The following is a 12,377-nucleotide window of genomic DNA, read 5'->3' as shown; positions in this document are numbered from 1 at the left end:
TGGGTTTGAATCCTGCCAGGGTAGACGGTGGAATTTGAATTCAATAAAAATCTGGGATTAAATCATTGTCGGAAATACCCATCTAGTTCACTACTGCCCTTTAAGGAAGAAAAATGCCATCCTTCTGGGTCTGCCTCCATGTAACTCCAGATCCACAGCAATGTGGTTGACACCTAAAAGCCCTCAGGGCAATAAGTGCTGGCCTGGCCAGTGACATCCTGATCCAATGAATTTAAAAAAGGGCATGTTAAGAATATCACACAGTACAAGACATCTTGATAATCTGAGATAGTAAGGCTCATTTCTAGTTGAAAAGTAAAGGAATGATTAGTGGAACCTAACCTAGCTAAAATTAAAATGCTGATGATGATACTGGACAAATCAAATCCCAGATTGAGAGCTGGCTTGATGGATCAGAAGCTTTCTATTTTCTTCTTGTTTGCCGTGGTCAGTTATTGAACATATTCACAAGAAGCTGTTAATGTACTTTTAACAAAATATAAAAGTTTATTATGTGAATGAAAAACATAAACTGTTATACAACATTTTGACATTTACAATAAGACTAAATCAAAAGAAACACTCAACACAACTTACTCCAACAACATCAGACTCTCAAACCTTAGCTAAGGATTCTTGTGTGGTTGGCATGACTGGAGTTTGTGCTGGAGCTTTCTTCATACTGATGTCACAGTACCTTCAAAGCAAATCTATAGGGTTTTCCAGAAATTCCACTTCCAGCAGTTTTTTCACCAGTCTTTTCACTAGTTTAGCACTTTGGCCTCCATTCTTCAGTGCCCACATATAGTGATTAACTCTCTGGTCTTCTGGATGTTTCTGACATTGCTCGTAAGCAACAGCACAATTTTCTCTTTTTTTTTCAATACATTCAACTGTTAACTTTGAGTTCTATTCCAAGGCTGCAAACCTTCACAGAAATGCCTGAATGAACAAATCTAAAAGTTCCTGTCATACTCAAAAAATCCTAGAATCCCTAGAGTGTGGAAACAGGCCCTTTAGCCCAACAAATCCACACTGACTCTCAGAGTGTCCCACCCAGACCCATTGCCCTATAACCTACCTAATCTACACATCCCTGAACATTACGTGCAATTTAGCATGGCCAATCCACCTAACCTGAACATCTTTGGACTGAGGGAGGAAACTGGAGCACCTGGAGGAAACCCACGCAGACACGGGGAGAATGTGCAAACTCCACACAGGCAGTCACCCAAGGGTGGAATTGAACCTAGGTCCCTGATGCTGTGAGGCAGTTCTTTCCCTTTAATGTGCACGATATATAAAAAAAAAGTGATACAGTATTCCTTCTCTTTAGAACCCAAGCTCTCAAATGGTAATCATTTTACAAACCTTTGTCATATTTGTTTACATTGTTTTATTTTGCTCTTCTACAGTTGCAGCAGTCTCTATAGGAATGAACTGTGAACTTAACAAAATACCACCACTACGAGTGGCAATAGAAAGTTTAATTGGAGAGATGGAAGAAAAATGGGATGTGATTCTTTTAGGTGACATGTTTTATGATGAAGAACTTGCTGCCAGTCTTCACAATTGGTTGACAGAATACAAGAAGTTTCACGGATCAGAGATTCTGGTTGGGGATCCAGGAAGATCACAGTTCACAAATTACGCTGCACAGCATTGCCTGCAGAAGGTCATAGAATATGAGCTTCCCGAGACCACCAGACAGGAGAATTATGGACTGACATCCAGCAGCGTGTGGAGATTTTTGTCGTAAGACATAACTGGGATATTAAATTAAAACCGAAAGAACTGCGGATGCTGTAAATCAGGAACAAAAACAAATTTGCTGGAAAAGCTCAGTAGGTCTGGCAGCATCTGTGAAGGAAAAAACAGAGTTAAAGTTTCAGGTCCGGTGACCCTTCCTCAGAACCTCTCAGAACGTTCTGAGGAAGGGTCACCAAACCCGAAACGTTAACTCTGTTTTTTCCTTCACAGATGCTGCCAGACCTGCTGAGCTTTTCCAGCAAATTTGTTTTTATATCTGGGATATTACTGGGCAGCAGTGGGAATCCTGGATACCTTTATAAATCCATGATGTTTTGTCACAGTACCGAGTTAGTTAAGTTGCATGTGGGACAGACGAGGTGTGGTCTTTCTTTTCTGATTCTACCCACTTTTTTTTTTAGAAACTGCAGTAGGATTTGAACTGCTTATTCAGGACCATACTAAATATACTGCTGTACCCTTCCTAGCTCTTAAAGCAAATCATTAATCAGTCGAACCCAGCCACTGACACAAATTCATTTGTACCAACATTTATTTGTACGTCACAGCACAACATAATAGGAACGGTACTAATATATATTACCATGTGCTACACTGCACATATACAAAGATTCTATACTGTTCTCAGTAATTAGATTGAATTAAATTAAACATTTAATTGATAATTACTTGGTCACATAAATTTTACTATTAAATGCTCAGAGCAGTTGTTGCTATTATACGAAAGTTACAGAACATTGTTTAATTAACAAATATTAAATGGTGGAAATAAAGTTAATTCAGTAAACGGTCCACGTTACTTGCTTCATTTGATTAGGGCAGGCTAACTGTTGCAGAGCTTCTCTTGAACGATCTAGAAACAGAAATAAAGCAGAGCATAGTTGAAGAGGCCATTTACCAGAGTCTTGATCCTCTCCTGAAGTTTCTTTCTCTATTGAAGATGTTAAATCTTGATGATTCAACAGCTGCCTTCAATATCTGTTACAGGGAAGCATTATTCACGTAAGCCCACACTACAAGCATTAGCATGCTTATTGATCTTGTGGGGCATTGCAGTCAGACACAATCACGTAAAAATGTAGCCATATTTCCACTCAATTTCTATTCAATAACATTGTGATCAACAATCAGGAGAGACACCCAAGGTGCTCAGAACTGCCTACTCAGCACAGAACAGGGGCCAAGCCTGGAACCTTACATGCAGGATAAAGCATTTTTTATTAAAAAATCACTGGATATGGGTATCGCTGGCTAAGCCAGCATTTATTGCCCGTCACTAATTGTCTAGATGGCAGTTAAAACTCAACCGCATCGCTATGGGTCTGGTGTCACACGTAGACCCCAGACCAAATAATGACAGCAGATTTCCTTCCCTAAAAGACATTAGTGAACCAAATGAGTTTTTCCGATAATTCTTAATTCCAGATATTTTTTAACCAAATTTAAAATTCACCACCTGCGATGGCAGGATTCGAACCCAAAATATAACCTAGGTCTCTGAATTAATAGTTGAGTAAGAATGCCACTAGGCGTTTGCCTCCCAGTTTGCAACAGCAGCAAAACTAAAGGCACAGGTAAAAAGGATAGATCTTGCACATTGACTCACCTGTGATAAGTGGGCAGCCGTGAAAAAGTAGTATGAAAACGTGGGGGCAGAAAATTAGCACACTTTCCACTGCTTCATCAGTTAGATTCACACAGCGATCCATATGAATCTCCTAAAGAAAGGGTATCTGTATGTTAAACTACTCGGAAAATGTGAAGTCCTATTTCAAAAGGAAATTAAACTGCACTCATATAATACCATGTAATTTCCTCAGCAACTTCACACAAAGTGAATTACCTTGAGGCGTAACAGTTATTGTCACATTGACAAATGCAGCGGTTCAGGGCGGGGATGTGGGGGCAGGACTTGGTTGTGGGAGGAATGTTAGCTAAGAAAAAAAATCCTGCTTTCTAAATAACACCAACAGTACCTGTGGTCCCCTCAAAGTATGCACTGGAGAAAAGATTGAAATGATGACATGACAGAAATGTAAAATATTGGAAGAAGGGTAGGTCAATATGCTGGGAAGCTCTCGTTTCTCCTGCTCTCTCCCAAACTGTAAAATTTCATCCACCTTTTTTCCCGACTTAGCCTTCTCCCTCACCTTTATGGTTCATCTCTAACTCTTCCTTTCGTCACCTTGTGTCTCTTCAACCTTGGGGATAATTTTCATTATGAGGCCACTGACTCCCACAGCCTAGTCAACACTTCCATCTTCTTTGTGCAAGGGATCTGTTCCATTATCCCTGCTTCTCTGCCTCTATCATCTCTGTTCCAATGATGTGAAACTCTATACCTGTGCTTCCTGTACATTCTTTGTCCTCAACCTAAAGATTACTGTCCATCTTGGCTGTTGGCCCTTGAAGTCCCAGTTCCATTTCTTACACTTCTGCTCTCATTCCCTCCCTCTCAGAACTCAGCTTACACCCCAACAGTTGGAACACAAGATTGTTATTGTACATGCGGTCTAACTCGTATTTGAATTCATACATGTCAACTATGGTGGGGGTGGCTGGGGGGGCAGGGGCGCAGAGATGGGAAGAGGGAGAGAGAGAGAAAGACAGAGAGAGATGGACAATATTCAAATAGGGATTAGAGCAAAGGAATAGTCAATACAAAACTTACTTTTAAGTTATGGGAACACACTCCATTCACCAATCCAATAACGCCTGCATCTGAAACCTGACAAAGTCAAAAATAGCAACATTCACTAAACAGGTGTCAACGTTAACCTACAAGAAACATGGCTGAAAACCAACTCCTGCTAACAGCTTATTCAACAATACAATTTCTTCAGCTGGACTATTTTTGATATACATTCCTACATTTCTCCACACGGTTTACCAGAAGGTCCTGCGTGCTCTTACTCACAATGCCCTTGTGTGGTATGTAATAATTATTGCATTAGCCAAACTCAATTGTAGTTCTCATGGGTATCTAGTGGGAAAAGACACTGATTATTTTTTCTCTTTTCTTCCTGATTGTACAGATTCTTCCTGGGTAAAATTCCAGAGGCAGTGGTCAGCCTCCAGGACTTACATGTCAGTGTCAAGTATGTCTGTGCGAACTTTGTCATCTTTGAGAGATAGTAGAATTTTTGACTGCACTATGAAGAGGAGACACTAAAGCAAAGTTTGGTAGTGTTCTCACATGAGATCCATGCAGGTCTTTTTCAGAAGGAATCACTGGGCATGAACACTGTCTGACTTTATACTCCATGGTTCACAAGGCTAAATGTTGCACCCATATCACACACTCAACCTCGATGTGCTAACTTTGCACAGACTGAACTTGGGATCTCTGGTGGTTGAGAAACAAAAAAAATTGGAAAATACTCATCATGTCAATCAGTATGTGAAGATGGAAAGTTTACAATTCAGTTTCAGGTTGATTTTTCACCGATAGAACCATTGTTTCCCCTTTCCAACCCACCAAAGTGTTGTATAACTACAGATTGATTGACATGAGGAGTCCTGCATCCAGCACCCAACATCCTGTTTGTCAGAAAACCAAAAGAACTGTGGGGATGCTGGAAATCAGAAATGAAAACAGAAATTACTGGAAAAACTCAGCAGGTCTGGCAGCATCTGCGGAGAGAAAGCAGAGTTAATGTTTCGGGTCCAGTGACCCTTCTTCAGAACCTGTGGGGTGGTGGGGTGGGCAGAGGCAAGCTATCTGACAGCCCTTGAGTTATTCTGAAAGAGGCAAAGTGAAGGAAAACAACATCTCACTTATTCCTGTATTATGATCAACGTAATGAAATGGCAGTGCTACAGCAATTGGTAGGAAGTTAGTTGAAAACAGAAAAGAAAAAAGGCTCAGAAATTAGGCTCAAAGTGCTACTGCAGATTGGATGAAAACATTACATAAATGTACCCCAAGTGAGATGAGACAACCTTGATAAGCACTGGGAATCAAATTCCAGGCACTCTAGACTGTATGGTTTGAGACTAACATTTTTATTTCTGGTTTCAGGTTGACGTATTAGATTGAGAAGAAGGGAAATGCTCGGCTTTCTGTGTTATTTAAATTTTTTTTTGTTTCAAAATTCACTCTCTGCTAGGGAGCCTTGATGCCATACATTGGTCAAATGTGGCATTGATATCAAGGGCTGTTACTCTCACCTTACCTCTGGAATTCATGTCTTTTGTCCATGTTTGAAGCAAGGCTGTAACAGGGTCAGGAGCTGAGTAGCCCTGACCAAACCTAAATGGACTATCAGAGAGCAGGTTGTTGCTGAGCACGTGCTGCTTGATAACATGTTGATGACACCTTCCATCATTTTTTCATTTAACTTTGCAGGCCATGAGAAACTGTTTACAGAGGTAGTCACCCAAAATACTGACCTCATTATTGTTAACTTACACTATGCATTAAAATAAATTTATTCCATACATTGGAATGACATTTAGTGTAACTCAGTTCCAATTTATCCACTAATTTTCTTCATCTTTAATTAAAGAACAATCTATGCTTTTAGTCTTCCGAGTAATTATGTTTCTTGCAGAATATTGATTTATTAACGATGTTCTGGGAAGTGAACTTTATTTACCACGTTATCAAATTAAATGGCTTCAGACTAACATAATTATCAAGAGATTTTCAGAAGCCTCACTAGGTTACAACAGTGAGTAGTTCATCTACAACAAATATAAAGGTCCTTGGGTCTGTGCGGAGTTATCTGGTCTTAGAAAAAGTGCCAGAAAACTTCTACAATTGATCCCAATGTTTGAGTTAGAGGGGGGAATCAACTTCCCAAATGCCTTTGATTAACTTGCTGTGTATGCAAAAAATATCAGTTGATTGTGGATTCAGACTTGGCTCTGCTTTCACCTGCCTTCCCCGATATCTGTCCCTTGGGTGGTACGGTGATTCAGTGGTTAGCACTACTGCCTCACAATGCCAGGGTCCCAGGTTTGATTCTACCCTTGGGCAACTGTCTGCGTGGAGTTCGCACCGTGTCTGCATGGGTTTCCACCGGGTGCTCCAGTTTTTTCCCACAATCCAAAGAAGTGCAGGTTAGGTAGATTGGCCATGTTAAGTTGCCCATAGTATCCAAGGATGTGCAGGCTAGGTGGGCTAGCCATGGGAAATGTGGGGTTACATGTCTGGGTGGGACACTCTTTGGAGTGTCAGTGTTGACTTGATGGGCTGAACGGCCTGTTTCCACACTGTAGGGATTCTATTTTATTCTGCCACCATCTACGATCACACATGAACGTTGCTTACATAAGCAAAGTACTGGACCAACAGCCAGCACCCATGAGACTACATGTGGGAGAAGTCAGCACCCTGTTGTACAATTTAAAACAGTGGAGTAGGGAAACAAACAAGCTCTGTAATTTACTATTAGACAAATATGCCCTGCAGACTAGTATATAATTGCATTGCAGAGCAGACTATGCAGAGCGCATGTTCAATTCTCCTAAGATACCCAACTCTGGATGAGACAGAGTAATGGGCTTTGATAGCTCCAGGATGGAAAGCAGAGAGAACATCCAAGAATCTTGATCGTCATCCTCTGATTCCCGAGTAAAGGGTGCCTTTATAGGCAGAACTGCCATGCCCACACAGCTGAATTGCCCAGTAAGATATGCTGTCTCAGATACTTCAGTCATGACACCCATTCCAACTGCTGACATTAAAATTGACTCCTGTTTTCCCACCATCATTTCTTCCAATCTTCATTCCTGTCTTTTCTACATTAATTTTCATTCGTAATTTTTGCTTAGCTCATTCATTCAATCCATTAACATCTATAGATGCATGTTGTTATAGTTTTTGGCATTCTATGTTTCTTTTACTTAACACGCCGCTATAGCCTCTCTTGACCACAAATCATTCTAAAGCCAAAATGATTACAGCCGATGTAATGGCTTGCTTCGGCTTCCAATCTATTTGCTCGGAGCTTTAACATTACCTTGGAGCTTATATAATCCAAATTATGGTGCAATGCTCTTTGCATTTTGTACCATTTCATTTATTCTCCAAAGGACCACTGTCCTTTTGAAAAGAGTCTTTTCAACCATTCTCCCATTGTATACATCCCTTTACACAGTACATCAGTTCTCTTGTTGCCTTCTTTCCAATCTCTTATCGCTTCAACAGGGATTCCATTACATTCTTCTATTATTCCTGCCTTCAATTCTTTTCTGCTTCTAGACATTTCACAATACAAAAGATCAGGTCCTAAACCATCTTGGGAAATATTTTCATCTTTCTTTAGTTCTAGTTCTGTTGGCATGCTATTTATTATAATTGAAGTATCTGGGAAGCATTTTCTCAGAAGATGGTTGCTGCTATAAAGAAATCAGAGCTAGAACAGCAATGGCAAAGAATGCATTCTCCAAATGTAAAGCATTTCTCAATTACAGGAATGAGTAGAGAACGTAAAGAAAGAATGATCTAGATTACAATTTGGAATATCCGGGAACTTGAGAAAAGCAAGGCATCCAAAGATTGGAAAGTTGTGGATTGTGGATCTGGAAAAGGCTAGAGCAGGTCATTTGGAAAGAACACATGAGCAATAAAGGGGCTCTCAGGATCATGCAGGAGGAAAGATCTTCAGTGAAGGTCATCAAGAAAAGGCAACAAAGATGCGAATGATTCAAAATTATAAGGATATGGAGGATGAGGAAGAAAGGGTGAAATATTAGACAACTTGAAACCGATTTTGGGAGGCTCCTCCGAGAGACTGAAAAGGAAACTGGAAGATTGTGAGATATAGAGAAAAGAACAAAGGAGCTGCTGTTAGGCAGACCTCATATTCAGGATCTAAAAGATGAAAGTCAAAGCAATAAAGGTAGAAAAACATACAGAAGGAAGACGCACAGAAAATTTTACATTCATTTTACTTGAATAGCACAAATGCTGTATAAAAAAAACCTAAAATCACTGTACCTTGGTAGCTGAAAAATCGACGCTATACAAAAACTTGCAGTTCTTCCCCAGGGCATGTAAACTGGCATCTGTAACCCCCAAGCAGCCACTAATGTTCACTACTTGTAACAGTCTACATTGTTGTGCAAGGGCGACAATTCCTTCATCTGAAACATTCCGGCATCTTCGAAGACACACTTCTGACAAGTAGGGACAAGATGAAGCAATCACCTTTAATCCTGCAGAATGCATTACAATTAGAAATTTGGATTTCACAGTGGCACCATATGAATAAATCAGTGACAAGTCATTTAGCACTAATGTACAAGCTCTAATACTTTGTGAAATATCAAAGCACAAGAAAAGGTCTTTGCACATAATCTTCATTATTATTCCTATGAAGGCATCATTTTTGTCTGGTTCTAACTTGGGAGGGAGTGGAGTGGGGAGGAGAGAAAGCAGTGTTCCAGATGAAGCAGAGCACTAGATCGAAAGAAATGCGCAAACAGTACAGGGTGTCCAGCCTGCTTCGCTATTCATTACAATCAAGACGGATCTTGGGCTTCAACATCATCTACTCGTAATATTCTTCAATTCTGAGATAATAACCCATCTAGTCCAGTTTTAAATATGTTAATTGATGGAGCATCTATCAACCTCTAAGAGTAGACAATTACCAAGATTCACAACACAAATGTGAAACATCTCGTCAACTCAGTCCTAAATTTCTGTTTCCTTCACCCAACACTCTACCCAAGGTTTTGGATTCCCCGATTATGGAAACCACCTCTGCCTGCTAAAGAATCTTCAATAAGACCACCTCTCACTCTTGTAAAGTCCAAAGAACACAGGTCCAATTTATCAGTATCCCATCATAAGACTCGGATCTTAGGGACCAATCTTGTAAATCTTCATTGTACCACCTCTGTATATGATTCTTTAAGCATGGAGATCAAATCAGCGAATCATACCCCAGATGAGCTCTCAACAAAGTCCCAAGCAATTGTAACACGACTTCTTTGCTTCTGTACGCCTTACAACACAGGCTGTTGGCCTTCTTACTTGCATGCTCTACCTGCTTGCGAACTTGGTATTCCTTGTATAAGTAGAACCCAAGTCTCTCTGAACATCGACATTCAAATGTTTCTGAACTTTTAAAAAAAGTGTATGTTGCTTTCTACTGTAAGCTAGTGAATAACCTCACATGTTATATGTCCCCCATGCTACATTATACTCCAACTGCCATCTTGGTGCCCACTCACCTAACCTGTGTGTCTATGCAGCATTACTGTATCGTTCCCACAACTATCATTCCCACCTCGCTTTGAATCATCAGCAAACTTTGATACATTACTGTGTCTTTGTCCACATCATTACCAGATTGTAAAGGGCAGAGGCTCCAGAACTGATCCCAGTACCACAGGCTGCAAACATCGAAAGCATCCCATTTATGTTTCTTGTCCATTAACTCTGTCCGTGAGAACCATGTTTGGTGGCAAGTGGAGGGAATCTACAGACCCCCAAAAGTGTTGTTGTGCTTTGATGTAGCAATGCTAACCCACATTGTTCATCTGAATAGGTAACTGAGCTGGCAACTTAATCGCAGTCTTGACATGACCATGTCAGAAATCGAGCTGGCCAGTTCTGGCTGTCCTGCTTCATTTGCCAGACCAACTGGTGATCTGTTCATAGACTACTGTAAAGAGTATATCACAAGTTCATCTATAGAAGAAGCTATGCCAATCTCATTTCCACCTTTCATGACTTTGAGGATAGCAGCCTTCTTGCTTGCAATATTTCATTTTTAGCCAACTTACTTTCACCTCAAGAAAAATCCAGTCTTCCCATAAGATAATGAATGACTGAAATAAGATTAATTAACCTGTTTTGACTGCAATGGCTGTTGCATTCAAAATGAACTCAAAAGTTAAAGTTAAAATACCTTCAGAAGTTATAGACAGTTTGCAGTCACTCGAATTCAAGTTAATTTCCCTTAGTTGGGTGCAGATCTGAAGCATGATTAATCCATGATCTGTAATGTCACAGGCACTGAGATCCAGTTTCTGGAGTCCTGGGTGCAAAACCTGCAAGCAAAGAACTTGCTGTCAGAAAATAAGTTAATGCTATCTTGGAAAACATGTTGAACTTTGACAATAACAACTGAAATTACCCAACTGAAGAAATGCTTGAATCTGCAGAATTTTTGTGGGCATTACAGGATAATGAGGAAGATTCCAGTGACGTGAGTTAATATTCCCTCGAATATGGAAGGCCTCACTCCCAAGTTTGCCTGCTCAAATTAACAATTGTGCATCGTGGCTAGAAATAACACGTTGAAAGAAACAACCGCCGCAAAACATGTAAAGTTTCACAGGAAACTTTTATGACAATCTTGGATACTCAGGAGGCGTTCTCACGAATGAATGACGGCAAAAATGCAGACCCTCTTGCTGATAGCTATACATTGTAACAGTAGTGGAAAGACTGCACATATGGAGAATGGGTGTGCACAAAATCAGATTCACCGCGATGCATTCAAGCAAGCTGTCAACACAAAATATCTAGGTTCACCACTGGCGAATGATGCAATCAGATCAGGAAAATTATTCCCCACAACTGATTTGCTGTCTCTAACGGCAACCAGACTATTCACAATGGATGAATCTATCCATAATATGAATGCCTCCAACGGTCAATGTGTTGATTAATGGAAACACAAAATGAAAATGCACGTAATAAAATCAACGGTCAGCTGCTGACTGAAATCGGAAATAATTTTCAGAATAAACGAGCTTGGACATTGTCAAACAAGCTATCTTTTTGCTCACCTGATGCATATTTTCATCTGTAATAATCCCATGTGAGCTCATGATTTTAATCAACTTGTCTTTTAGATTTGGTGGTAAAGTTGGTAGATCATCAGAATACCGAGAAAGTGACTTGACCAGAGAGTAAATGCATCTAGGTAGGAAAATAAATATCATAAAGCAATATTATGTATTCAGAAACATAACAAGGCAGATATGGGGTGAGATGGAGGCAGGGAATTGTGGGAAAATGTAAAGATAACTGAAGAAATGGAAGATGAGGAAGGAATGGACAGCTGGATGGGGCAGGCTGACAGGGAGTGATTGCAAGATGTAGGAAATGTGGAAGAGTGGTTGGTGAGGGGAGGGATTGGGGATGACGGGGTGGAGGATATTGGGACAGTGGGGTTTGAGGATGATGGGGGAGGAGCAGGACAACGGCAGAGAGGGGAGATGATGAGCCATTGGGGTGGAGTGGAGATAATGGAGGGAGTGGGATGATGGGGAAGGGGGATTAAGGTGGAATATGGTTGATGGGGGAGGGGAGCATTTGTTGGGGAGGATAAAGGAGGGAGGAGGCTGATGGGGGTGATTGGGGAGGTGAATGTGTGGGAGGAACAGGGTGATGGGGGCGGGAGCAGGGTGATGATGGTGAGGGAGGGGGATGGTGAGGGAGGGGGGAGGGAGATGGAGGAGGAGGGAGATGGTGGAAAGTGACGGGGATAATGGGGAGGGAGGTGATTGAGGGAGTGGGGTGATGGAGATTGGAAGGTAATTGGGGGAGGGAGATGATGGGGGATGGGGATAATTAAGGAGGGAGGTGATGGGGAGGGAGGTGATGGGGAGGGGGGTGATGGGTGATGGGGTGATGGGGG

General features: G+C 41.0%; 2 protein-coding genes across 2 annotated transcripts in view; one reads left to right on the top strand and one right to left on the bottom strand.

The window, feature by feature from the left end:
* Window positions 1-1,759, top strand: part of etfbkmt (electron transfer flavoprotein subunit beta lysine methyltransferase) — a 20,824-nt gene extending 19,065 nt beyond the window's left edge. Inside the window, exon 3 of the mRNA XM_020537245.2 lies at window positions 1,416-1,759. Coding sequence (XP_020392834.1) covers window positions 1,416-1,759 — 344 coding nt within the window. The remainder of the gene's footprint in view (window positions 1-1,415) is intronic.
* The window catches only part of amn1 (antagonist of mitotic exit network 1 homolog (S. cerevisiae)), a 12,678-nt gene continuing 783 nt past the window's right edge, over window positions 483-12,377 (bottom strand). Inside the window, exons 2-7 of the mRNA XM_048607767.1 lie at window positions 11,524-11,656; window positions 10,638-10,779; window positions 8,717-8,934; window positions 4,442-4,498; window positions 3,377-3,488; window positions 483-2,623 (exon numbers count right to left, since the gene is read on the bottom strand). Coding sequence (XP_048463724.1) covers window positions 2,550-2,623; window positions 3,377-3,488; window positions 4,442-4,498; window positions 8,717-8,934; window positions 10,638-10,779; window positions 11,524-11,656 — 736 coding nt within the window. The 3' untranslated portion in view covers window positions 483-2,549. The remainder of the gene's footprint in view (window positions 2,624-3,376; window positions 3,489-4,441; window positions 4,499-8,716; window positions 8,935-10,637; window positions 10,780-11,523; window positions 11,657-12,377) is intronic.

The sequence above is a fragment of the Rhincodon typus genome, chromosome 18 (genome assembly GCF_021869965.1).
Source record: "Rhincodon typus isolate 14 chromosome 18, sRhiTyp1.1, whole genome shotgun sequence".
In the NCBI taxonomy this organism is placed as follows: domain Eukaryota; kingdom Metazoa; phylum Chordata; class Chondrichthyes; order Orectolobiformes; family Rhincodontidae; genus Rhincodon; species Rhincodon typus.
The sequence above is the reverse complement of the archived record's forward strand: the minus strand, read 5'-3'. Positions and strand labels throughout refer to the sequence as shown.